The sequence below is a fragment of the Lacerta agilis genome, chromosome 16 (genome assembly GCF_009819535.1).
Source record: "Lacerta agilis isolate rLacAgi1 chromosome 16, rLacAgi1.pri, whole genome shotgun sequence".
NCBI lineage: Eukaryota > Metazoa > Chordata > Lepidosauria > Squamata > Lacertidae > Lacerta > Lacerta agilis.
Genome location: NC_046327.1, coordinates 24670708 through 24698631, shown reverse-complemented (window position 1 = coordinate 24698631; position 27924 = coordinate 24670708). Strand labels below are relative to the sequence as shown.

The 27924-nt window shown below is 44.6% G+C and overlaps 1 protein-coding gene and 1 long non-coding RNA gene across 2 annotated transcripts; both read right to left on the bottom strand.

Moving 5' to 3' along the window:
• Positions 1-944: 944 nt before the first annotated feature.
• SCNN1A (sodium channel epithelial 1 subunit alpha) lies at positions 945-19953 on the bottom strand. The gene is given in 14 exon segments (XM_033173674.1): positions 945-1436; positions 3859-3934; positions 5196-5251; positions 6698-6755; positions 8359-8437; positions 8584-8701; positions 8872-8970; positions 9218-9381; positions 10357-10457; positions 15036-15223; positions 17679-17928; positions 19572-19635; positions 19638-19802; positions 19805-19953. Coding segments are annotated over 14 exon segments (1821 nt in total). The 5' UTR covers positions 19899-19953; the 3' UTR covers positions 945-1127.
• Positions 19954-21635: 1682 nt separating this feature from the next.
• On the bottom strand, positions 21636-27225 carry LOC117060997. Its single transcript, XR_004428046.1, has 3 exons — positions 26905-27225; positions 25216-25266; positions 21636-21681 (listed from the first exon to the last, which is right to left on the bottom strand). It is a non-coding gene; the product is annotated as an uncharacterized LOC117060997 (long non-coding RNA).
• Between the last annotated feature and the right edge of the window lie 699 nt (positions 27226-27924).

The window sequence follows — 27924 nt, the reverse complement described above, 5'->3', positions numbered from 1 at the left end:
CCTGTCTGTCAGTGCTGGATGAGGCTTCCCAGCTCTGAGGGACTTGGATGCCTCCAACATGGAGAACTTGGTTTTTACAGGCTCTCATTTTAGTCCCTTCCTTTACACCCACACTGGGCCTCACAGTACTGCCACAGTTATAATACCAGGAGCTCTCGGGTTGCATTTCTTTTCTCAGTTCATATTACATATCCCAGCACTGTGCTGCACGATAAAATGACTCCCTGGGCTCCTAGTGGGATCCAGGAAGATGCTGCCAAGCAGTGGCATAGGAAGGGCAGGGCGTAGGGGGCCTTGTTCTTCATGTTCTCTTTCCTGCTAGACTCTTTGCTGATCACGCATACAAAGACCTAGCAGATACACAGCCTGTTTGTAGTTTGTTCTTTTAGATCAGGGGTCTCCCACTTTTTGGGGCCTGGGAAAAACCCATTTCACAGAAGGAAAAAACGGTGATGCTCAGAACTCCATCAACAGTCCCCCCCCAAAAAAAACAACACAGACAAAAAAAGTTTCCCCTAGTAGCCAGAACACTCTCCACAACCAAACAGCAACCAGAGCCAATCCAAACACCCCAAAAACAAGCAAAGTAAAAAAAGGAGCAAAATATACATCAAAGGGAAGGGGGAACCCCAAACAAACATTTATGCATGGGCCCAGAGACATTCTGGGGGAAAGGAGGGGTGGGTGGATAATTGAGCTTTGTTTTCTACCTGGCCCAATGCCACTCATGGTCAAAACAAAACAATTACCGGTAAACAATTGGGAGGCATGGGCAGATGGCAACTGTGTGTGTGTGTGTGTGTGTGTGTGTGTCTGTCTGTCTGTCTGTCTGTCTGTCTCTGTGTCTGTGTCTGTCTGTCAGAGGGTGCCACATTGGGGACCCCAGTTTTAAATACAGATTACAGTAGTTGCATACAGCAAATTTGCAAAACAGGCAGGGAAGGCATTCCAAGCCACTTGGGCCCTATACGTGTACTATGACATCCTTCTGCTGATAACTTCCTAGGAGACCTTTCGGTCCAATCTGCCTCATGGAAGTATGAAAGGTACAGTGAGCTGCCGGCAGTAATGTCCATCTGAAGGCTTCAAGAAGGGCTTGTGCAAGCCATTCTGGCCACTTGGGCCCCTCACTCTGTTCTCCTGAAGGAAACTCTGTGCAGGGATAGTGATTCCAAGCTGTTGTAGGATGGTAGCGCAGCAACTTCAGACTCGAGTGGGGCACGCTGTGGGGCAGGAGATGCAGCATGGGAGGTGGTGTCATGGCTGTTGGGTGTACGGAGGTCAGAGGATTCGTGCAAGTACAGCCGGCGGAAAGTCAGGATGCAGGTGATGGCGACAAAATCCAGAATCAACTCAGCCAGCTCTACCACGGAGAGGACAGAGGACCCAAACCAGAGGCTCCACTGGCTTCCCAGCTGTGAAAGCAGTGTCACCACCTGCAGAATGAAGATCAGAACACGGGAATATTTTATTTTTTTAAAAAAACAATGCTCAAGAAAGAAATGTGGCTCCCCAAACATCTTAGCTACTGATAGAGATTGGAAAGGCTGCCATCTTTTCCATTGGGACTCACCTAGATCATCTGTTCTGTGAACCCCATTTCAGAAGAAATCGCAATAGCCAGTCTAACTGCAATGAGGAGTAGCTATGTTGCTCCTGCCTCCTGGGGGCTGGAGATGTATTCCAGAACATTTATATTTTAATGTCTACATATGATCCAGATGTTGACACTTGCGCTTCAAAATCGAAATTGCTGTGAAACTTTTACAGTCGCCTGTTTCAATTCACTGAATGAGGTCCATACAGTTTTTACTAAATTATGACGCTGGTCAAGTTGGTGTGAGATTTTGACATCATCTACCACATGCTGTCAAATATTGATGGCTACAGCAAAATCTGGCACTGACTGTCAAGTACTTGCTGAAGTTTTGCAAACCTAGAGAACGCTCACTATCAAAACTGTTATGTATTGGGTTTAACACATGTTATGATAACGAAAGTTCCAATGGCAAGCTCTGTCAACTGTCAACTGCCAACTGGCAGTTCTTGTTGTTGGGGCTTTCAGAGTGTGTTCTTGTTTAATATGGGAGTGAGCTGTTGAATAAACGAAGTTACATTGGGCTTCTGACTTTGCCTGAATATTTAATAAAAACTTTCACAAAAGATTGGGGATCATGTGTGCATTTTTACTCTAGCTCCTGTGCACGGTGCTTAGCCCACCAAAAATGAACTCTCTCGGATGCTGAAAGTGACCAATCTCAAGACTTCTTGCTAGGTAGATGGATGTGGGGAATAGGATACTTGTTTGGAGACCAGCTAGTTTAAGCTTCTTTGGGAAGAGCTCTTTGCAGTGGCTACTGTTAGCACACATGGGGGCAGGGGAGTTGTGTCACTCAGCATATTGGCTGTGCCCTTCAGCTCTCTATATTGGACAAACAGGTCAAACCCTACGCCAAAGGATAAATGGACATAAATCTGATACCAGGAATCACAAGACAGAGAAACCAGTAGGAGAACACTTCAATCTCCCAGGACATTCTAGAAAAGATCTCAAAGTAGCTGTCTTAATAAAAAGGAATTTCAGAAAAAGACTGGAAAGAGAAGTGGCTGAATTGAAACTACCGGTAATTACCAAACTTAAAACTAATGCTGATAAAAACTAGGGTTGGGTGTTCTCGAAGCGACTGGCATGAGTTTGGCCAAACTGCGGGAGGCAGTGGAGGATAGGGGTGCCTGGCATGCTCTGGTCCATGGGGTCACGAAGAGTCGGACACGACTGAACGACTGAACAACAGCAACAAAACTATGGAGAGACCTGGTCTGAACAAAGACATTGGATTCTTATCTCATTATACATGACAAAGCTATATTTAGCCATCTCACCCCTTGCCTTTTCCTGCAAGACCAATTGCAGTCGTTAACAGTTGTCAACAGGTTTTCCACACCTATCAGCTGATCACCCATTCCCACCACCCTTCTGAGTAATACCCCTCCCCACTCCCTCACTATATTTAAGGGTCTGGTGACTTCTGTTTCAGTGTATCTGAAGAAGTGTGCATGCACGCGAAAGCTCATACCAAGAACAAACTCAGTTGGTCTCTAAGGTGCTACTGGAAGGAATTTTTAATTTAATTTAATTTTGTTTTGAGCATATTGGCTGTGAGTCCTGGAAGACCTACTCCCTGCCTTGCAGCCTTTTTCCACCTGGCCTGAGAGGGTGGGGCTCTGACTGACTCCAACTACAAAAAAACTGAGCCTGCTGAACAGAATCTTGGACTGGGGTATTGTTTAGGGGAGTTTGTTGCAGTAAACGTTTGTATCTTTATATTGGATATTGCGATTTATGTGGAAATTGTTCAATTTGGTTGCGCTCTTTTTGATGTTTTATTGTTTATGACTACTTTTGGTATGTTTGTAGTTACACAATTTTTCATATGATGTAAGCTGCCTTGAGCACGGTAGGAAAAATGGCAAACAAATAAAATAATTGATTGATGCCAAGGGGTGGGCATTAGTCTAGCATATGACCATGACATTCTTCTAACTAGTACATTCCAAAAAGTGTTGCAGAATGCAGTTACGTTGCTACTTGGGGCAGAGAACCACATTTTCCCAACAACAATAATGACATTGGTATTTTTTTTAGAACTGGGGAAGTGCAATACACCTGAAACAGAAGCACTTATTTGAAAGAAGGTAGCTAGATTCCCATGCAGTGAACAACAACTGGCAGATTTTAACTTCCAGGAACTGACCATCTGGACAGTTTAAAGGATGATGGCTTATTGGTGTCGCCAAATGGTGGTACGGTGGTAGGGAGAGCAGTTGGCAATATGTGACAATGAAGGGAATACATACTGTGAAAGCAGGAGACTCCCCGTTGCTTTTATAATTCCACTCCTCAAAAAATATATTCACTTTGGCAATTCCATTCCTGGCAATAAAAAAGGGAAAGTTCTGGCTCAATCAATATCCTACAGCACAGTCCTATAAATGAGTATTCATCCTATTCAGTGCAGTGGGGCTTATTGCCAGGTAAGTGGCTATAGGATTATAACCTTCATCTCTCCCAAAACGCCCACTCCTTCCAAATTCTCAAACCCCCATCCCCAGGTCTACAGCATTTCTCTGAACTTTATCTCATAAACTCAAATTAAGCTGCCCCATAACATGCCAAATGTTTTTAAACAATGTGAGCATCTGTTCAGAAACTATAATTTCCTACTTCATCTCCTGAAACATGCAAATGATCTGTCTAGGGCATGGGTAGCCAAACTAAGGTCCGCAGGCTGGATCAGGCCCAATTGCCTTCTGGATCCGGCCCGCAGATGGTCCGGGAATCGCCGTGTGGATCGCCAGGGCACACATTCTTTCCCTCTCCCTCCCTCTCCCTCACATGGCGGTGGCACCTCCTCCCTCCCTCCTCCTGGCTTCTCCCTGCCCTGCCTAGAGGAGGAAGGAGGCTGGGCTTTGTTGGTGCCAGCAGCAGCAGCGCTTGAGCGGCTGCCATTTTAAGCAGCCCCTCTCTGGAGCCCTTTCACGTGGTGCTCATTGTTCTGCCGCCACTGCCAACCCCTGCTGCCCACAAAACAGCTAAGCAGCCACCTGGGCTTGTGTTCCTCTTGAATCACCCCCCCCCAAAATAGTCCGGCCCCCCACAAGGTCTGAGGGACAGTGGGGCGGCCCCCTGCTGAAAAAGTTTGCTGACCTCTGGTCTAGGGCAGTCAACAACTTGTGGTTGCTGATAAACAGGACTTGTTGGAGTGTACATTTTTTAAAGTGTGTGTGTGTGTGTGTTTTCAGCTGTTCTTATTGTATCTGTAAGCCACATTGAGTGTCTAACATAATGTATTGCAGAGGAATGGATTACTACATTGCTTCTTGCAACAGAAATCAGAATCATATAATTGCAGAGTTGGAAAGGACCCTGGAGCTCACTTCTGCTGTTCAGGAATCTCAACACATGTTCCCCCGTCCAATTAATCTCCATAGATTCAGAAAGCATACATTTAATTCCTGCAATCTAGCTTAAGCCCTATCCCAAAGCAATTTCTTCCTTGATCCTAGAATTCACCACACACTCCTCTTCCAATATAGCTTAGCACCCTGTGACCCTCATTGTTTCTCCCCAATTTTCATCAGTCGTTGCGTCTCCGATGCTGACTTTCTATTCTGACTGTAGGTGGAGCTCTTACCTCTTGGATGTGATGTTGTACTTGTTTTGCCGTGACAGCATGTGGAACACCCAGGCCTGAAACCGCACATTTGCAAAACAAACAAACAAAATCATTACAAGCAGCCCAGAAGCACACAAATGCATGTAACTGAGCCCCAGCAAGAAAAGAATCCACCCGGGGGTGGGGGATTTATAGCAAAGCAGTGGGGGGGGGGACTTAGACTCCCCCCCTGTTTCCACTCTGTTTCTTTTCTTTAAACTTTTTAATTGAGTTTTACCTTGCAAATTTAAATTCAAACATTAAACATCAACATCATCATTAAGGATTCCCTGTGGTTTAATGCTTTCCCATCAAATGTGCTGAGTCACAGATTTACTAAGGGCCAAGTTTCCCCCATGTGTGCCTGTGAAAATAAATCAACTGAATCTCTACAGCATGTAATGTTCAATTGCCCTATGTACAGTTCGATCCGTGCCAGTATATTAAATCCGATAATTCAGTCTATTGCTGATAAGCCAGTTGACCTACGTCTTGCTTGGGTTCTACAAGATGTGGACCCTTACATAACCCTACAGGTTGCTAGATTCCTAACAGCCGTTATTTCGTATAAGAGACAAAATGGGATGTTAGCTGATTAATGAAATTATAAATATGTTTTCCAAAATAAAATTAGTCACTGATTTTAGTTTGATGCTTAAATTTTAACTTTAAAATTTCTCTGAGATATGCTTTTATGGAAATATTAATATTGGTCCTTGTGAGTTGTGTTCTTATTTGCGGCTTGTACGGTGCCGTTGTTTTATTTGATTCTCTTTTGTTTGTTCTGTTTTGTATTGTAAGATGGGCGCAAATGCCAAATAAACATCTATCTATAAATTCTATATATCTATATATATCTATCTATAAATCTATCTATAAATGGCCAACAAATTATTATTCTATTCTATTCTATTCTATTCTATTCTATTCTATTCTATTCTATTCTATTCTATTCTATTCTATTCTATCTAAGGATTCCCTGAATTCTTTGATTCCCCTCCGCCTTTCCATGGTTACCACTATCAAACTTTTTTCAACTGCTTCCCTTATTTTCTCTGTTTTTCTTAAATAATCCATTTTTACCTTAATTTTTTAATACATTACAAGCGTTACTCAAATCCTGCCAAAGTTTTTAGTTGTTTACAGTATTCTCTTAAACAAATTGTAATTTCCCCCCCATTCCTCCTTAAAGTTCTTCTCTTCCTGGTTTCTCATTTTCTGTTTCCACTGTTTCTGGTTGCCTGCCCCAAGTGGCTGCCAGCCCCTCTCCCCAGTATGCTCAAAAAGTGAGTTTGATAGAAACATACTTTTGGACTCCCTACTGCAGGGAAAGGCTGAAGCCTTCTGAAATGGTTTTTCATTATTATTTTTAAAAGCACTGGAGCTTTGCTACATGCATTTCTGCAAAACATGTAGTTGCCCCGTGGCAGTTCTTAGGTGTGCATGTGTGTATACATGGAAGCAGGAAATCATCTCCTTACCTCAGAGACAGCAGAGGGCCATTGTGAATATCCAGCTGACAACTGGTATTCTGTCACCCTAAAGAGAAAAGCATATGATAAGTTTAGAGGCACATTACCAGGGGACCTTATTTACATCCGATGTTCGTGGGTGTCAAGGATTGTAACATAACCTTCCAACATTCCTCAGATGAAAATCGGAACATTTTCATCTGAGGAATGCAAGGTGTTTCTGGCTGTTGGGGCATGTGCGGAAATACTCGATGCATGCTCAGAGGCGCTTGTGCCACCTCTTCATTACTTCACACATTTCTGGGCGGGACCCTAGCGCTGGGCTCCAGTCCTCTTCCCCTTCCCCCCTTGCCCTTGGCCCCATCCTGCTGGCCACTCAAGACTCACCAACCACCACTGCCGGCTCCAATCTGCACTGCGGCTCCTTTAAGCCCATGCCTCTCCCCACACACCCCCAGTCTATCTCTCTCTGCCTCTGGCACTCTGCAGTGCCCTGGCAAATGACACCATCAAGCTGCGCCACCAAGCCCGGAGCCAGCTGCCATGTTGCGAGGGGCAGAGAGGCGGGATCCGCTACTGGGGCAGCACTGTGATGGCTGGTGGTGGTGGTGAGACAAAGCCTTGAAATTGGGATGCCCCAATTCAAAGAAAGTGTGATGGCTTCCCCAATTCTGGGACTGTCCTAGAAAAATCGAGGCACTTGAGGGGTATGCTGTAAGGGTGCAAGTTCTTATAATACTGCTCTTCTGTTGGTACCATTCTGAACCAAGCTTAGCCTGCATGGTTCAGCTAAGTCATACATCAAGCTAGGCCACCTGTGACACCGTCACCTTCCAAGATATGAGCAGCTGCCAATCACAAGATATGCTTGCTACATCAGGCAGTGGCATAGCGTGGGTTGCAGGGCCTGGGGCCATGTGGGAGGGTGGGGAACGGATAGAGTATGCATGGAGATTCAATGGTCTAGTGCAGGGGTCCCCAAACTAAGGCCCGGGGGCCGGATGCGGCCCAATCACCTTCTAAATGTGGCCCGCGGACGGTCTGGGAATCAGCGTGTTTTTATGTGAGTAGAATGTGTCCTTTTATTTAAAATGCATCTCTGGGTTATTTGTGGGGCATAGGAATTCGTTCATTATTTTTTTTCAAAATATAGTCCGCCCCCCCACCAAGGTCTGAGGGACAGTGGACTGGCCCCCTGCTGAAAAAGTTTGCTGACCCCTGGTCTAGTGGCATCCATGTCACCCAGGAGTTTGCAGCCACAGAGATAAGAAAAGAAGAGTTGTTCCATTGGGTCACTTCCTGGTTTGTATGGAGAAGCCATTTTCAATGGAGCCCAGTGACGGAAGTGTGCAGCTGTATTGCGGCAGCACTGGGTGTCCCCTGTCCTGTGTCCCTCACTATGCTACACCACTGACATCAGGCGGGACATCAGCTGGAGGAAAGAGGCAATGGAAGAACCCTGCTTTACCGCGTTTCTGAAGAAAGCCTGGGACTGAGAGGCCTGAGTTTGGGAAACCAGCATGGAATGATAAGTTGGGTACAAAAAACCACAAAAAAACAAAAATCCTGTTCCGCTCCATTTTACTGAATATTTTTTTATTGCCCAGCAAGCTCTGTGGAATTTGACCAGGCCCAGGAATGCAACTGCACAGGTTTTGAAGCTGACTTACTTGCAAGGTTTCCGGCATTTGGCGAAACAGCCCAGGGTGCCTGTTTTGAATTCAGCCTGGAGTTTGTAATAACAATAACCTAGTCCAGAGACAGAGGGACAGTTGATAAAGTAATTGTGTGAGCTGTGTGCATAGGACAGGAGCCCCAGCACCTTGGATATGAAACAGGTGAGATTGCGGATTTCTCTCCCCCCCCTCCCCCGGCTGCCTTTTGTCTCCACTTACCCCATGCGGGATGCTTGTTGTAGTCACAGTAAACTGCTCCGGTGGGCAAGGGGTAGAAGAAATGGCCACAACCACACCGGTCCACCATGCTATTCTGAAAACAGGAACGAATGCAGACCTAGGCGAATTAAAAGGAGAATTGTCACCCTAGGGCAGCCTTCGCAATACCCTGGGAAACCTACGGGGACAGGCATGTAATGCAAATAAAAATAAGGATCGTAATCATAACAGGGTTGGTCTGGTGCCAATTACAGGGTAAGGATTAGTGGGTGAGTCAAATGTAGATACCTGCTCAGTATAACGGGATTGGTAGAGGATCTTCACGGGCACATCGCTGCCGTTTTCTGTGCAGTCGCTGTAGCTGCCCCCAAGACGGTTTGTTGTTTCCTGACAGTTAATTCACAGTATGTCAGATCAACACAGTTGCATTCCTCCCTTTGATTTGCATCTGTTTCTCAGGCCAAATCAGCTTCTCTCTCTATTTCTAGTTTTATGGGAAAGTAACCAACATTTCTTTATATTTTCTTTTTGTAACCTCTGACTGAATCCAATGACAGGAGTCATGTGCTTCCCCCTCATTCCCTCACAATTCTGCACACTCATATCTCATATCCTACTGTACTTCTGACCTCACCTTTCTCATACTGATGGATGTTTCGACGCCGGGGCGCACATTGAAGCCCCCGTCATCCATGAAGGCCGGTTCCTTCTGACCGTGCACCATCACTCGGGCCCCCGTCACAGTGGATAGAAGTGGGATAAAGTCGTTCTGCTCTGTGCGGACAACTAGAGAGAGACCTGTGGAGACAGAGGGCGGGGAAGGCCAATGGCAGTCATGCACAGAGGTGAAAGCAGGGCAAAAGAGAGATGGAAAGAAGATGAAGTTCCCCCAAGAGAGGAACGGTAGAAACTGATGGACCATGCGGAGATGGCGAAAATCAGAAAACAGGAAGACCAGAATTTCAACAAAGACTAGAAGAAATTCATAATTTACCTTGGAGACTACTGTAAACAATTGAACTATTTAGCAAGATTTGAATAACACTTGTAGTATAACAAGAACTAGGAATAAATGGGATACTCAAAAAATTGGAGTACAGTGGTACCTCAACTTACGAATTACTCGACATACGAATTTTTCAACTTACGAATGAAAAAAGTACCCGCACGCCTACGAATTTTTCGACATCCGAAAGACATCTGTTGGCGGTTTTAGATGGGGTTTACTTGACTTACGAATTTTAGATGCGGTTTACTCGACTTACGAATTTTCCCGAATTTTTCATTTCCAATGCATCCCTATGGGAAAATCGCTTTTTTCGACTTACGAATTTTTCGACCTACGAATGTGCATTCAGAATGGATTAAATTCGTAAGTCGAGGTACCACTGTAACTTAAAATATGCAGCGGAAAAGAACTAGAGATGGAACTCACGGAAGGGGGGGGAAGTCCATAGATTCAGGTGAATCTTTGTTTGTTTACCTTTTCCCTCTAATAACTTTGGATGTAAACTTTAACTTGTAAAACCAAATAAAAAGCTATTATCAAAAAAGAAAGAAAGAAAAGAAACACACAAAAACGCGAAAGAAAAGAAAAGAAAACAGGGCAAAAGAAAGGCAGAAAGTGGTGGGTGTAGGAGTGAGATCAGCTAGGAAGAAAAATCAATATTGCAGTAAAGAGATGAATGTGGTGCCAGATTAGAAAGGGGAATGAGGATATGGCTCAAGGAGCCTCCTCCAACATCCATCACCACCTTCCAAGCACTTGCTCACCATTATTGATCCCAGGCAGGGAGGACATCCAGAGTGTGCTGCTGTTGTCATTGAACGTGTAGCAGTTTCCATAAATAGGGTGATGGAAATGAGTGTAGTTCCTGAGAAGAAGAAACACAAAGTTCTAGGTCAATCAATGAAGAATTATAGAAGAGAGATGGAAGGGACCCCGAGGACCATGCAGTCCAATCTCCTGCAATGCAGGAATATGCAGCTGTCCCATACAGGGATTGAACCTGCAACCTTGGCTTTATCAGCACCATGCTCTGAACAACGGAGTTATCCAGAAAGACAATTCAGTTGAACAAAAGTGGAAAAAGGCAGGCCACTGCATTGGCCCATTAGAAATGAACAGACATCAACAGTAGCACAATTTCTGTACTGGGGCCAAGTAAACACAATAGCAAAAAAGCCAGCAGGCTATAGTGTATGAGAACTCAGCCTAGGTATCAATCTCCTGCTTTAAAAATGGAATAGAGGAAGAGAGAAAAGGAAGTTTCTGTCATGGTGGAAGTCCCAAGTTTTGCAACTTGCCTGTCTTAAGATGGAAGGTTTTGTGCTGATTTAACATTCTGCCAATAGAAAGAAACAACTATTGGTCCAATCTTGGGGTCCAATACGCCCCAAGAAAGCCATGCAAACAAACTACCTTGTGGCTGGTATTAAGCATGCCACCATATGCCAACGAAGCCAAACCAACATGCCTATGCTGATAACTTTCTTTTGCCAGTAAAACGGTACGGGGGCACATCAGTATTTAGAGCTCAATGTAAAGTCCAGTACACAAATGCACAGGGGCAGTGCATGGAGCATAACATAAAACGAATTATTGTGCCATTAACATATGTCTAATGTTAAGTATAAAAGTCACATAACAAGCACAACAGTGTAGAGATACATTAGTTGTGAATGATCTGCGACAAGAACTCTAATGGGCCTTTTAACACACCACTTGAGCAGCCTGGGCACAGTCAACGCATTTCACAACGGAACAAGTTGGGTTGGCAGATTGGTTACATGCAGTACACTGCTGCTGCCAACCACAGAGATGACACCTTGGCGTTGTCTTGGTGCCCTCAGGGGTCAGCAGGATTGGGCAGCTGCTGAGGGCACCAGAGCTCAGAAGGGCCCCATCACCCACTGGCCTGACCCCCCTAGCTCTGCCGCCAGTCACTTGCTTCATCCTCCCCTCCCCACTGTGCTGCTGAGGTACATTTGACATCCCTTAATGGGCGGCTTGCGGGAGGCAGTGGAGGATAGGGGTGCCTGGTGTGCTCTGGTCCATGGGGTCACGAAGAGTCGGACACGACTGAACGACTGAACAACAACAACAACAATGGGCGGCTAATTAGGTTAAAGCAGTGTTCGCCTTGCTGCATCCAAAGTTCTTTTTTGCACCAGCAGAGTCAAATAGCGCTTAACACCTGCTCCATCCCATCTGAAGGCTATTACAAGCTGCCACCTGTCATGTTTGAACTAGTTGAAATTCCTGGATTGCAGGGGGTTGGATTAGATGACGCTTGGGGTCCCTTCCAACTTCTACAATTCTGTGATTCTATTCTCTGCTGACTTCAGCTCTTCAACCAAGCCCAGCAATATTTTGTTTTCTTCCTCCGCCCAAAGATTTGGTATGCAGAAGTGCTGTAGTGAATTCTAAGATTTGCTTGTTGCCTCGTAACATGTTACTTAGCCTTAGTAAGGTAAAGGTAAAGGTAAAGGTACCCATGACAGTTAAGTCCAGTCGCGGACAACTCTGGGGTTGCAGTGCTCATCTTGCTCTATAGGCTGAGGGAACTGGCATTTGTCCGCAGACAGCTTCCGGGTCATGTGGCCAGCATGACTAAGCTACTTCTGGTGAACCAGAGCAGTACACAGAAACGCCGTTTACCTTCACGCTGGAGTGGTACCTATTTATCTACTTGCACTTTGATGTGCTTTCAAACTGCTAGGTGGGCAAATTAGTAAGGTAACCAAATTGTGTCTGTGATTATGACCTTGCAGCAGAGCTTCCTTAACTAGAACCACTAAAGTTTTGGATTCCCTCTAAACCGGTGCCAAAGTTTTGTGGTCGTTTTGTAGGGATATGTAGCGTTAACCCCTTGTTTTGTAGAGCCCCCCCTGATTAATTGAGACATCAAACGGGGGTTCGTAGTTAACATCAGAAAATCAAACACGGTTCATGCTACAAAATCCTACAAAACTTTGGCACCAGTTTGGAGGGGACCCAAAATTTCAGGATTTGAAAATTTCCCTGTGGAGCTTTGATGCACTTAGCGGCCTTCTCAGAGAATATCAAGCGCTTTCTAATTCAATGGATGTGTGAAAGTTGTAGGCATGACCCACACGCAAGCTGTGTCTACACCATAAATAGTGTCTGGGGCACCAGAGGCAAATCAGCAAGGCTTAAACGTATTGCAAATTTAAACAAGAATAAACGGCATTCAGCGCTGATTCAGATCACGCGTGAAGAAACCTGGTGTCAGCAGCAGGTGGGTTTGGAGGGAGGAAAACGGTGTGTACAAAGTTGTGAAAGGAAGGTCAGAGTAAGGTGAGTTGACAAAGTACTGCAAACAATTGCTGAAACTAATGGTGGTTTGTCAGCCTGCCAGCTAGACCCAAACAACCGAGGCTTGGCTGCACTGGAAAAATTGTATTTTTGTTCTAGAGATGGGAATCTAACCAGTGTAACTAAACCCTGTGGTCACGGAAGGCCTGATTCATGTACTCCCTTATCACCAAGCCAAATGCAACCCACTGGGAAATTGATACACTTCCTTGTTTTGCTGCTTGTGGGGCACTGGAAAAAAACAGGGGCAAGGGGGCTTGTGGCCAAGAATCTGGAAGCAGAGAGTGGCCAGTGGGTTGGCGGTTCAAATCCCCCATGACAGGGTGAGCGCCTGTTGCTCTGTCCCAACCAACCTAGCAGTTTGAAAGCACATCAAAGCGCAAGTAGATAAATAGGTACCGCTCCGGTGGGAAGGTAAACGGTGTTTCCGTGCGCTGCTCTGGATCACCAGAAGCGGCTTAGTCATACTGGCCACATGACCAGGAAGCTGTCTGCGGACAAACGCCAGCTCCCTCGGCAAGTAAAGCGAGATGAGCGCTGCAACCCCAGAATCGTCCGCAACTGGACCTAATGGTCAGGGGTCCCTTTACCTTAACCCCCTTCTTGGCAGGAGAGTGGGGATATTTGTTGACATGGCTGCACTGACATAACCGTAGGAACCAACTACTAGGGACCGAGGTCTCTTCGGCTCCCCCAATAAAATATCTGAGGGGACTGGCCTCCCCAAAGTTGATGGGCACTGCCATTCAAATGGTGTACGTGTACTGCGTCTTGGGATTGATTATGTACGGCAGGGCCTACCTGGACCCCCCAATATTTTATTCAAGTTGGCAACCCTGGACATAACTTGTAACGGTCCTTAACCAAGCTGCCAGGCAGGATTTTGCAAAGGTGGGACTGCTTGTCTTATGTTTTCTAGACATGAGTCAAAGACATTTTTCTTTTGTCCCACTGTTTTCCTTGGGGAAACACACTGTTTACTATTTAATTGAAAAAAACGCTAATCGGCAAAAAACCCAATCAGTGTTTGTTACGATTCAGTGGTAAACAGCAGGGTTTCCTGGGCAAATGAAAAATCTCTCAAACCCATGCATGGAAAGCCCGGGACAAGTGGAAGTGTGGACAAGCCCTCAAACTTTCTACCCACTAGGGATGGAAAGTTCTGCCAGTTCGGTTTTCTCAGTTTCACACACCCCCAATCTTAAATTGAGTGCTCCACATTTCTGAAGCAATTTGCAATTTAAAAAAAAAATTCTCATAAAAAATAGTCAGCGTTTTAGTATTTCTCCTAATGAGAACACATTTTTGTAGACCGTTCTGATCAATGTACACATTTTTGCAAGCCATTTTTATTACTTCAATGCTCTTTCATTATGTTATTTTCATGAACGTGGGTACATATTGTTTGCCTAGAGGACTGCATTGCAAAATTTGAATAAATGTGCATTTCGAAAGCTGGTTGTGTTTTACTTCTTGCATGCCTTTTGGCAAGTGCGAATTTTGACAGATTTGGGTTTAAATGTGAGCTGCACTGAATTCCCACCACCCCCCTTTACCCTCATTGCGAATGCCCACCAATTCTCTTCAGAAAAATGCTCCTCAGACAATTTTTCTCTTAGAGTGGCTTCTGGTTTCAGAGTCTGGCAGTGGAAAAAAACAGATTACCTGGGGGGTGGGGTGGAAGTAGGTGGAAGTAAACAGGCAGGTGTGTGTGTGTGGGGGGGATATTTACGTAAAAATTCCATGCTCCTTCCCCTTCTCTTGGAAGGAGGGTCACAGATCATGTTGTGAATTGCCTTCTTTAACATGGAAATCCACTACTTCATCAGCTATTTAGTTTTTTTTTTTTAATTGAATTTTTGAGCCACTTTGAATCAGTGATGGGAAGGTGGCATTTTTATTTTTATTTTAAAAAACAAATATGTATTTTCCAGAACTAGGCCAAAATTAAAATGCCCATGAACAGTGAGTGACCCATGTCAATCATTGAGAGCCTTTCCTAGCCTGTTGGCCTCGATATGTTTTGGACTATAACTCCTATCAGCCCCAGCCAGCAATGGGTACCGAGGTGGGGAAGGTGAGTTTATAAAGCAGCAGTTATTTGGGGACTCACGCTTTGTTGCATGTCCCCTCGTTGAAACGGCAGGAATAGATGAAGCTTGTGAAGTTGGACTCGTCGAGTTCTTTGATGTCGGGGATGCTCGCCAGGATGTTGATGTAGTGGAAGCTGTACCACTCTCGGACGGCATCCACACCCGAGGAGTACATTTGGTGGAAGCAGTCTGTCTTGTTTTCATTCCACTGCAAAAGGAAGTTAACAACCCCGTTAGGCCGCTTCCCCAGGGCATAGAGGATGAAATGTGGGAAGGGAAGACACGCTGTGGTTAAAAGAGAAACAAGGGGATGCAAAGATCAAATGGACATGGAGGAAGAAGGTCATTCCAAATGCCTGACGAGGATAAAATGTTGGGGAAGCAGGAGAGGCTCAAATCTTGGTTGTCACACACACAAGATTGTCACAAGACACGTGGTTGTTCAGGATAGCTATCGATGCAGGTATATCGATTTAACATTTATTCCCTCGTCCGAAGTGAAAAACAGATTGTCTTTATTGATGAAAAGCATTGTTTGTTTCTCTGATGAACTGGGGATTTAAATGTTGCAGATAATCTGAACCTGCACCATTTGAGAAGATGAGTGACACTGAGTTGGATTCAATCACTGTCCTTTCCAGCTTTTGTTTATATCTATTGGTGGTTCGAATCCCCTCGACAGGGTGAGCTCCCGTTGCTTGGTCTCTGCTCCTGCCAACCTAGCAGTTCGAAAGCACGTCAAAGTGCAAGTAGATAAATAGGTACTGCTCTGGCAGGAAGGTAAATGGCGTTTCCGTGCGCTGCTCTGGTTCACCAGAAGCGGCTTAGTCATGCTGGCCACATGACCTAGAAGCTGTACTCTGGCTCCCTCGGCCAGTAAAGTAAGATGAGCACCGCAACCCCAGAGTCGGACATGACTGGACCTAATGGTCAGGGGTCCCTTTACCTTTTTATCTATCTATCTATATCTATCTATCTATCTATCTATCTATCTATCTATCTATCTATCTAGATATAGATACTGTAGATAGATATGGATATATAATTTTTAATTATTATTTTTCAAATTTACATTTCAAAATATTCATTTAAACAACTTTAAATCAATGACTGTCCTTCTCTTTCCGTGGCTGTTTGCATACCATGCATCCCTGCATATTTTGCATAAACTAAACCATTTATTATTCCATTGTTACATCCATCAAAACTTATTTACACTGTTGATTTTACCAGTGCTATTAAATGTACACAGTTTTCACCCATATATTCAGTAAACATTTTCTAGTCTCTTTAACTGTATGCTCTTCTTGTTCTCTTATTCTATATGTTAAATCTGCAAGCTGCACGTGTTCCATCAGTTTAAGTTGCCATTCTTCTTTAGTTTCGACCTCACTTGTTTTCCATTTTGGGGCTAGCAAAACATGGGCCGCAGTAGTAGCATACATAAATAACCTGTTTTGACACTTGGGAATTTCCATCTGAATTATCCCCAGCAAAAAAGACTTTTTTCAATTCATTCTATATTATTTCCCAATACTCTTTTACCCTTTTACAAGTCCATCAAGTCCATGGCACTTAACCCCAGAGAAAATAGCAAAAATTTCTAAGACGCAATCGAAGGATTGTTGGAAGTGCCATGAAAAAATAGGCAGTTATTTTCATTGCTGGTGGAAATGTTCAAAGATTTTTGGTTTTTGGAGTGAAATATATGAAAGATTAAAGAAGATGCTTAAGTGTACGTTTGGGGAAAAACCAGAGGTCTTCTTATTAAGTATAACTCCTGAAAATATTCCAGAGGATAGGAAAAATATTCTTTTGTATGCGTGCGCAGCAGCCAGGTTACTTATAGCCCAAAATTGGAAAGGGGAGAAAATTCCGACAATTCAAGAATGGTTGATTAAATTAGTGGAATTCATGAATTTGGCTAAGATGACGGCAGCAATTCGAAATATATCCAAACAAAGATCTAAGGCTGAGTGGAAATATGTGGAAGGCTATCTGAAAAAAGAAGGTATAAGAACGGATTTGGTGATTTGTTTAGATTGAGATATATGTGGGGAGATTTATATGAAAATGTGAGCTATTTATTTAGTTATATATTTTACAATCATTGTATAAGGTATAGCAAGTTTTGTTTCATTATTAAGGGAAGCGATATACAGACAATTGGAAGTCAATTTTTATTTGTTATTTATAATTCTTTGCTTTTTTCTGTGTGTTTTGTTTTTTCAAATATTATTTTTTGTGGATTATAATGTCTAGATTATATGTTTCTTAGGGGGTTTGTTGGTTTGTTTATTTGTTTCTATTGGTTGATTTGATATGGCTGTATTTTAGAAGTCTGAAATTAAATAAAGCTATTTTAAAATTAAAAAAAAAACCAAGTCCATCATCTATGATAAAACGTACCTTGCACCTCATTACATCTCCAGCACTTATCTGATTCGGATTTATACATTTTAGTAAGTCTACTCGGAGTTAAATACCATCTATAAATCATTTTCAGGTACAGTAGTTCTCTTTCCTTTCCAGTTTTTGAAGTCCAGCACAGATACTGGACTTTGAAGCAATGGTGGTGGGGGCATGGTGGAAATCATACAAGGTTGGAGGGGAGCAGGAAGAAGCAGAGAGGTGGCACCAAATGAATAGGAAGTCATCCTTACCAGAATGAAACCAATCTTCCAGTCACTCTTGTCCACTTGGGGATTGTTCTCCTCCATGCTGGTCTCACGCTTGTGTCTATAGAGCGGGTGGCGTTGGATGTGGCGGTACAGGCTCCTGGAGCTGCGTTTCCGCAAGGATTGGGCCTGCCAATTCTTCTGCTCCATGGACATGTTGTATTTGTAGAGCTCCATCAGTGTCCGCTGTGTGATTTGATCCAGCTCTTGCAGCTGCTCCTGAATTGCACTGTACCTAAAAGATGGAAGAATGGACTTCAAGGGGTCCGTTTCTCTACGCTTACCTCAAGGGATCCAGTACAAGAAAGGTGGGCAGAAGGTATTATGGTCTACTTGATGGTCGGTTAGGGGTGCATGGGGTGTTAGGGGAGGGACACTGTGACGGTACCGGTATGTGATGCTAGAATATGGAGTGTTGGCAGGGAAATAGTTAAACAGGTGACCCAATCGGAACCCAGAGGGAGGAGGAAGGTGGAGTCAGAGGGACTATAAAACCCCACTCTGGGGGAGTTCGTGGGGGGAGTTGAGGGTTGAGGTTTTGGGAGGTTGAGGTTGGAGGGTTGGTTGGCAGTTGGGAGTTCTTTGGTTGGTGTGGGTGTGAGTTGGGAATGGAGTTGTAGAAGAAGACAAGTAAATAACTGTAATTGACTGTGAACGTTTTGAAGCCACACGAATGTTAAACTGCACTAAATAAACATAAGTTTCATGTTCAATTAAGCCCTGACTGGACTCAATATTTTACCAGGTAGCACCTGGTTGGTGGAAGCAGAGAGAGAGCGTGGTGGCACAGGGATCAATAGATGGTGAAATGTCCAGGGACCCTGTGTGATCGCCATAGACACGCCATGCTCCTTCTGGGGTTGTTTTGTCCATCTTTGGTCCTCACCCTGTACCCCTAGAAGCTGTCAACACACGACAGTGGCCACTCCCCGGGAATGGCTTCGATGGACCGACTATACCAGGCGAGGGCAACCAATGGGTCTCAAACCCTCGGTGAGTTGGAGACTTCCTCTATGTGCAAAGACAAGCTCCGGTGGAATGAGTGGACTAGGTCAATAGTGGGTCCAATGGTCAAGAAGGTGGTTTTCTGCATGAGCTGCAGAGGGAAGTGAGGGTCAAATGGGGCACATCAACCTGGGAAGATAGCCCATCTAGGAGAAGGAAAAGTCTGGTCCTAAACCTCCGCTGTGTTGTGGCTAGAATCATTTGTGAGAAAGGCTTTGGGAGTAAACCCTGAGGAAAATCTGTACCCGCTGCCTTGCGGGACCTCTTCAGGAGGAGAAAAGGCTAAGGAGTAAACAATACACAAGACAGTTGGATGGTGCCTACTAGGCCTCCTTCCTGCAACTCCTGCAGCCAAGCTGGTGCCAAACATATTCTGCTTTCATTGGCCCACATCAGCAAGGCTGAGAGCAGGGTCTTGTTGTCTGGGCAGCCCAGGACCTCCATACACACTACCCAAGCTTGTGTTCCAGGGAGCTCACTTTGGTGCTGCTAATGCAGCAAAAACAGCACAGGAGCAGCAGTTACGAACTGCCAGTTTCTGCAGCCATAGCAGGTGCTGCGATTCCCCAGCAGTGTGCCTTCACTCTTGGTGGTGCACTTCATTGCCTCTTGAGACAAATGGATGCCTGGTGCTAGGATTCCAGCAAGGGATGCTGGAGCAGGTGAACCGCCCCCTTGATCTGAATGGGCATGGAACATATTTCATGCAAGATCAGGTTCTCAGGATCACATTATACAGGTTAGTTGTGCCTCACTGTTCATGGATACTGAGTGCTAACTCCTCTTTATCAATCTAAAACATGGGCAGGGGAAGTAGACCATGCAAGGCTCGAGTCTGCCCCAATTGGCAATATTGCACATCATCAGGCTTACCTGTAGGGATTGAGAGTACACAGTGTGACAGCAGGGAAGGTAAGCCTATCAGAGTTGAGGTTCAGTTCAGGTTGACAGGAAAGCTGAAGTACTCCCTGTAGATAATTCCAAACTGCCAGTACATGAGGCCAAAGGTGAGGAAGAAGAGAACCGACCAGAAGGCAGTCTTCATCTTGTTCTTCTTTGAACAAACCAGTCGGATAGCTCCATGGATGGTTGGGTTGTTACAAAGAACTGGAAAAGCTCCTGATAGGAACTAAAGAATTCAATGAGACCAGAACTCTCTTCTTTTTTCTCCTCCTCCTTTTTCTCTTGCTTGGTCTCCATTTCAGCTGTTCAGCCCTCTTGCGTCTAGGCTGGTTTTCAGCCTTCACGGTTACAATTCGAGCTGAAAAGAACAGTCACAAATGTATTTTATGTATATATAATATCAACAAATGTGTGTGTGTGTGTGTGTGTGTGTGTGTGTGTTATGTGTATAATATAATATCAACCACTTCCAACTTCTCCATTCAACTTCTCAAAGGGAAATTTCGAAATCGAAATGTAAATTTGCACAATGAATGTGAAAGTTAAATGTTTGAAATTGGACCGCCATGCAGCTGGTTTAATGCTTGCTTACTCAGAGGTAACATTAACCAATGGGAGAGGCTTCGAAGAAAATGTACGTAGAAATGCACCCGTATTTCCTTGGTAGCTTTGATGTTGGCAAAATATGAAATATGATATTTCATTCATATGGAGTACAGCCTTGAGTTGTCTTCTGGTTCACTAAACTGCCTCAGGGTCTTACTCAAGCAGTCAGGCTTGCCTTGGTGATAGTCAGTGATACCCTGCACACATTATTTCTGTCTGTGCTCACTGGGATTTCCCCCCGAAGGTTCATAGTATTGGTAATCTAGGCTCCTTATTAATACAGATCCACACCACAGATTAAAGCACATCCAACATACATGGCTTTCCCGCAAAGAATCATGGGGAACTGTAGCTTGTTAAGGGGAACTGTAGTTACCGTATTTTTCGCATCCATAGGGCGCACTGGACCATAGGGCGCACCTCATTTTTAGAGGAGGAAACAAGAAAACAATTTTTTTTCTGGTTTTCCTCCTCTAAAAGCCCTGTTTTTTTTTGATGATCAGCTAAAAGTTTTGCAGCTTTTTTGCAAAGGGAAAAGCCCTGGTTTTTTTGAGGATCAGCTAAAAGTTTTGTAGCTTTTTTGCAAAGGGAGAAAAGCAAAGCTCCTTTTGCAAAGGGGGAAAAAGCAAAGAGGAAAAGCCCTATTTGTTTATGGGTTCAACTCACATTTCTGCAGCATCTGAAGGAAAGGGAGCCATTTCTACAGTTTCCAGACAGATAATCTAATCAGCCAGTCACATGTTGCTGGGGAAACAAGCAACCTCCCTCTGCAGCACATTCAACAATGGAGGGCGGGGCTGAAAGGGAACCGGGACTCTGATCTCTCTCCCGATCTCTTGCTGATCAGCTGCTGAGGGGGGTCCTTTCAACACCCCTTTTTCTCTTTGTAAAATAAAAATTTCCCCTTAATTTTTAGGAGGAAAAAAAGTGCGTCTTATGGAGCGAAAAATACGGTATATGCGGGGGAAGCTGCAGTTCAGAATTCCAGGGTGGAAGTCATGGGCTTCAAAGGTGTTCTGCAGGTGCTTCAAATGTATGGTGTGACATACGAATGCTCCCTGTTAGGTTGAGAAAGGATCTTGGCTCTGCAAGTCTATTCCTTTTCCAGTCCCCCTGTCTCAGTCATAGCCCGGTATTTATCAATTCCCTGAGCTTCTTTACAGATTAGGCTCTAGGTATGTAACATTGTTTGGTTTCGGTGATGTATCTCAGTGTTCGACTAGCAGAGAAGTATGCCAGTTTCTGGGAAACACAAAATGGGGAGGCCGCTATTGCCCTCATGTCCGGATTGCCAGCTTGCCAGAGGCATCTGATTGGGCACTGTGAGATTGATGGCCCTTTGGTCTGAATCCAACAGGGATCCGCTTACTTTCTTAAAATCACACAGAAGTGTGCCTTGTGCCTTATGTCTGGTGACAAGAAGCCTACCTTTTCCACGAACTCTTTGGCTCAGGCCCTTGGTCCTCATATCCAACTGAAACAAACCATAAGTAAATGTAACTGTATCCGCTCATATGCATCTCTTGACTAGCTGAACGTCTCCCATTCCCTCACCCGCCTTTTTTTGTCTCACCCACTGCAGAAATGTAGACTGTCAGCTGCTTGGGGACACAGACCTGTCTTTTTGAGTACATTCCTGTTTGAGCTGAACTGGACGTCACTCTATCGCAGTGTTGAGTAGTGGTTAGAACAGGGGTAGGCAACCTAAGGCCCGGGGCCCGGATGCGGCCAAATCGCCTTCTAAATCCGGGTCCGTGGACGGTCTGGGAATCAGCGTGTTTTTACATGAGTAGAATGCGTCCTTTTATTTAAAATGCATCTCTGGGTTATTTGTGGGGCATAGGAATTCGTTCATTCCCCCCCCCCCAATATAGTCCGGCCCCCCACAAGGTCTGAGGGACAGTGGACTGGCCCCCTGCTGACCCCTGGGTTAGAGTGTCAGGCCAGGACCTGGGAGACCAGGCTTCGAATCCTTGCTCAGTCACAAAGTTCCTTGGAGGTGACCTTGGGCCAGTCACTGCCTCTCAACCTAACCTACCTCAAAGGGTTGTTGTGGGGATTAAATGAGGAGGGGGAGAAAATCATGTATGCCACCTTGAGCTCCTTGGGGGGGGAGATGAGATATAAATACAATAAATAATAGTTTCATGTGTCATAGCTGTTTTTGATTTCACAAGTAGCTGGCATGGCAGGGGGGGCGGGCAGGCAGGCGATGACGACAATGAGAACTACATATTGCCAAGTAACATCTAGTTTGGCCTCTTCTGCCCTCATAATGTAATGTGTAATCAATCGACTCATTGACAGATCCTTGCAACAGCAGACCTAAACAGGAAATGTCCATACTGGCTAATATTTCAATAAGGGTTTTGGTTTTTTTTTAAGTCTACCACAAGAAAAAGCACAGCACCCATACATACATAACAAAGTGAAAAATTAAGTTATATTATACAGTGGTACCCCTGGTTATGAACTTAATTCGTTCTGGAGGTCCGTTCTTAACCTGAAACCGTTCTTAACCTGAGGTACCACTTTAGCTAATGGGGCCTCCCGCTGCGCAATTTCAGTTCTCATCCTGAGGTAAAGTTCTTAACCGGAGGTACTACTTCCAGGTTAGCGGAGTCTGTAACCCGAAGTGTTTGTAACCCGAGGTGTTTGTAACCACTGTATATGACTATCTTTTCCTGTCCCATGATAAAATGAGTGCCACTTCAGATTACTCAAGGAAGTGCTTATGGTTACCTAATAAAGCATAAGGGTCAGAAGCAGAAACTGAGCTGGCTTTATCACTTTCTTCACATTGATTACATGTATTTATTCATTTATTTGTAATTCCTTAGTCTAACCTCATAGTTTAGCTTTTGCTTGGCAAAATTGTTTGAAAACTGATGTTTGGCCGGTGCATTCCTGTAAACTGCTTCTATCTGAAAAGCTGGAATATAAAACTCTGAAATGTAATTAATAGTTAAAATTTGTTCTTAATGACTGGGTAGTTTATGTAGGTAAAACACAGAGAGCATGATCCAGCCAGACTTTAAGGGGAGAAATAAAGCAGCACTATATATAAGTCCCATGGACTAATAAATGCCCAAACTAGAGATTTATTTCTTTATTTACCACCCCTCTGCTTCTTCCTCACAGGCACAGCAGCTCTTCAAATGCACAGGCCTATTCCCAACAAGACATCTTAGTTTCCTTACCCATTAGGCTTCAAGCACACCACACATTTAAAGCACATTCTCCTCCCCAAAGGACTCTTTTGTTGAGGGTGCTGGGAATTTGAGCAGTAAACTAGAGTTCCCAGGATCATTTGGAGAGGGGGACATGCTTGAAATGCATAGCATCTGCACAGCTGACAACACTTGGTGGGATGGGATTAAACCCAAATAAATGTGGAAGTGATTGTTCCTAAAGTAAGTAATTCCATCATCCTTACAGGGGTGGAGGGGGATCAAAAGCTCATCAAAACTACAGAATGATAATGATGCTAAAGCCAGCAAATTTTGAAGAACAATATCTATTATATGTGACTTCAAATAAACAGCATGCCACCCCAGAACTGGCTTTACTAAACAGCTTCCAAGACAATAATGCCCATTACCACACAAGGAACTCATAATCCATCTACTCTCAGCAGCCAGAAACATCATAACCAGACACTGGAAAGACTTGTCAGGAGTAAGCATGGACCAATGGTACCAAGTAGTATGGGAAACAGCCCTACTAGAAAAATTAACCAGCAACCTAAAACTAGCACGGGGACAAACAGAAGAAGACACCTTCACTCCCGTATGGGCCCCCTTTATCACACACACAGCCCAACAAGATAATGACAAAAATCTACGGACAGCATACAAATCAATATGGCTAACTTGATCCAAAACACCCACCGACCCCACTCACACAGGAAACCAAAGATCACCACAGCCAACCGCATATGAACAATCACACCCTACGCCAATCCAACTTCTCTCACCGCCAAAGAAACACAAGCGAACAACAGAGAACCAACACAAACGACACTGACACCAAATCCTACATATATTATGGAAAATAGAACATCGCCCCCCCCATCTCATCCACCTCTTTCCCCCTTCTCTCCCTAATGTCTCAACAACCAAATTGATCTGTAAAAATGTTACATGGAAAAATATAAGAGACATTGCACACATTTTTGTAAACCAAGAAAATCTTTAATAAAAAAAATAAAACAGCATGCTCTAAAATAGCCTTCGCTAAACTGGTGCCCTTCTGGTTGGCTGCGTCTGATAGGGGTTGTAGTCCAGAACATATGGAGAGCAGCAGGTTATCAAAGGCATCTCCAAAGGGCTAAGCAAATGATGTTTAGTCATGTGCCTGTCATGTAAAAAAGTCTTGCCTGCCTTATTTAAACATGAAAAAACAGGTGTGCACACTGCCCATACCCTCCAAGATTTAGCCAATGAAAATAGGGATATTCTTGGGTGGATCTACACACAGAAAAACCCCCCGCTATAAATACACCAGAAATTAAATCATTATAACAAAAGGAAAAAAAACGCTATGGAGAATCGCTGAAATTTTTTTCCTGTGCTCTCTGGCGCCATCTGGTGTTGCATGTTTATAACACATTCAAAACACTCCTCCTTGACTAATGTAGCTGAGTCCCCATTCAATACTACTACTACTACTAATTTTATTATTTATACTCCACCCATCTGACAGGGTTTCCCCATCCACTCTGGGCTGCTTCCAACATACATAAAAATATAATAAAACATTAAACACTAAAAAATATATCCCTATATGGGGTGCCTTCAGATGTCTTCTAAAGGTTGTATAGTTACTTATCTCCTTGGCTGAGGGGGGTCGCATAACTCCATACCCTCCAACATTTCTCCCATGAAAATGGGGACGTCCTAAGGAAAAGTGGGATCAAATCAGAAACCAGGACGGCTTCTGTAAATCCTGGACTGTCCCTTGAAAATAGGGACACTTGGAGGGTTCTGACCTCCCAGTTCTTCCTTACCTTGCAGTGCTCTGCACTTCACACACCTTTCCTGCCAGCGGGGCTCACTTCCTGTAAAAGAGACATGCTGGCAGAAAAGTGCCTGCAACGATGGCCGCTCACCCCATTTGGTATTAAATGAGATGGACTGGAATAAAAATGTCTGCAACGGTGGAGTGCAGAGAGATGGGGGGAGGGCTCAGCTCCCCTCAGCCACTAGCTCCTTTTTGGGGAGAGGACTGCTTGTAACAACGATGTGTGGAGAGGGGTAGTTACATGAACAGGCCAGAGCTGTGACTGTGTAATGCTGGGGCTGCACCATTACATCTTGTTTGGTCTTTGCAAAGAGACCATTACCTGCTCGGAGGTGAGGAGAATTGCGACGAGGAAAGAATGGGGCTTAAGCTCCATTCTCTGACAGCGTCTCTGCTCCAAATCTCCCCCTCCCAATGCTGCTTTTCTCTTGAAGGACCTGCTGCTAGAGTTTTAATAAGCACGTAACCGTGCAGTCAGACTCCAAGAACAAATCGAGGCCACTCGTGTTCCCCCCCCCCCCATGCAAAATGGTTGCAGTGGATGGCAGCCTCACCACAGAGAGGTGAGCGCTGCAAATTATTATTATTATTATTATTATTATTATTATTATTATTATTATTATTATTATTATTATTATTATTATTCCAGCAACTCTTGTTAGAGGTAAAAAATCTGAGAAGACCCAAGGCAACGAGTAAAAACCCAACAGGAGTGCCTGGGCAAACAAAAGTGACACTGAGTTTTGTGTGTGTGTGTGAGAGAGATTGAGAGAAACATTATATAGCCTACTTTACTTTCCTACATTCCATCATTTCATGGCAGAGAGGCAAGACAAGGGAAGGAGAGTGTTTGGCGGCTGTCTGTCTGCTGCTGCTTCATCATCACAGAGGAAACAAGACGAAGGAAACCAAACTCCATAAGCGGGCTCAGGAGAACTCTTCCTCCAAGCAGGTTATTGTGGCCTCCATGCTCCTCATGCATTCAATTTTTACGCTGTGCCCACACAATGCCTCCCCCCTCAAAATGCCGTCCCATATTCTTTCTCCATTTCCTTTGGATTTATTATCTATACAGAAGACCTGTAAGCAAACAAATAGAACCCCCCCCCCAGACCATAGAAATGGCAAATCTGGATTAAACTGAGGGTGGGGTTAGATATGGGACGGCAATTTAATGTGGGCGATATTGTGTGGGTGCTGTGAAAAGCTCGCCTGTGTGAGTAACACGGAGCTCACCATAAAGTGGCTTGTGGAAGTGCCTGTTTTCTCATCCTGTGATAAAAATACAGGTCTGTTCTGCTGTCCCCCAACAGAGATCCACGTACAGTTATCTGCCCCCCCCCCCGTGGGCCCTGCTGTGCCTTTAAAGAGCTGCCTGACATGCCAAAACTCAAGGTGTTTTTTCCCCACATGGGGATAAAAGTGATGGGAAAAATGAAACTCCACCTGCTAAATGCATGCGTCTCTGGCTGTTGCAAAAGTAAGGACTCTATATGAGCTCTTGGGTACCCCATAAGGGAAAAGGAGCAGTTTTTCTTCCAACATTAAAATTTGGAATAATGGTAGAATTGGTTAATTCCAGTGGGAGACAGCTGACTTTGTCCTACCCCCCCTTTCTTATCTACTTGTATCCCTTGTCTCCTCTGCCCACAACTGCACAGTCCCCAGGCTTTACCTGTTGATTAGAGTCAGATCAGAGGTGGCAGGGAGACCAGCCTCTTGCACGTTGCCTGTGGTGATGATGCTTCTGTCCTGCTGCATTTTCCCTGGAGGGCTGCTCCACCCAGCAGCTGCTGTCTCCGCTGCAGAAGAGGGAAAGAGAGAGAGAGAGAGAGAGAGAGAGAGAGAGAGATCTTCTTGCCTGATCTCCGGAGGCTGGCCCCTGCTTGCTGGCAGCTCCTTGTCCTGATGGTGGGATTAAACTGGTTCCTTTCCAGATCCAATCTGGCGACTTGTCCTGCTCCTTTGGCCCCTCCCTGCCTCTCCCGCCCATGTGAAGGGGCTGGGATGAAAGAAAAGTTTAGACAGCGAAGGCAGCAGCAGCAGCAGGCGTCTCAATTTACTGTAGAATAGCAGAGAGGTTGAGAAAGATGGAATGGAGGAGGCGATATCAGTAGAAGGAAAAGATGAGGCTATGACTCCACTGCAGGACATTTTGCTTTACATTCAGAGAGGGGTGCTATTTATTCTACGTTATATTGAATTGCAGCGGCTAGCTTTATAATTTGATTTCTCTTGTGAAGCCCATTTGTTGCATCACTTCTTCCATCTCATGGTCTCACCCAGGGGTCAGCAAACTTTTTCAACAGGGAGCCGGTCCACTGTCTCTCAGACCTTGTGGTGGCCGGACTATATTTTGAAAAAAAAATATGAATAATTCCTGTGCCCCACAAATAAGCCAGAGATGCATTTTAAATAAAAGCACACATTCTACTCATGTAAAAAACACCAGGAAAGCCCCACAAATAACCAGAGTTGCATTTTAAATAAAAGGACACATTCTACTCATGTAAAAACACGCTGATTCCCGGACCATCCGCGGGCTGGATTAGAAGGCGATTGGGCTGCATCCGGCCCCCGGGCCTTAGTTTGGGGACCCTGGTCTCACCGGTCTAACATAACTCAGTTTTCCCTGTGTTGGGGGTTTGTACCGGCTTGTGACTGTGTAACTGCCCTTTGAAGTGAGTGGAAGAGA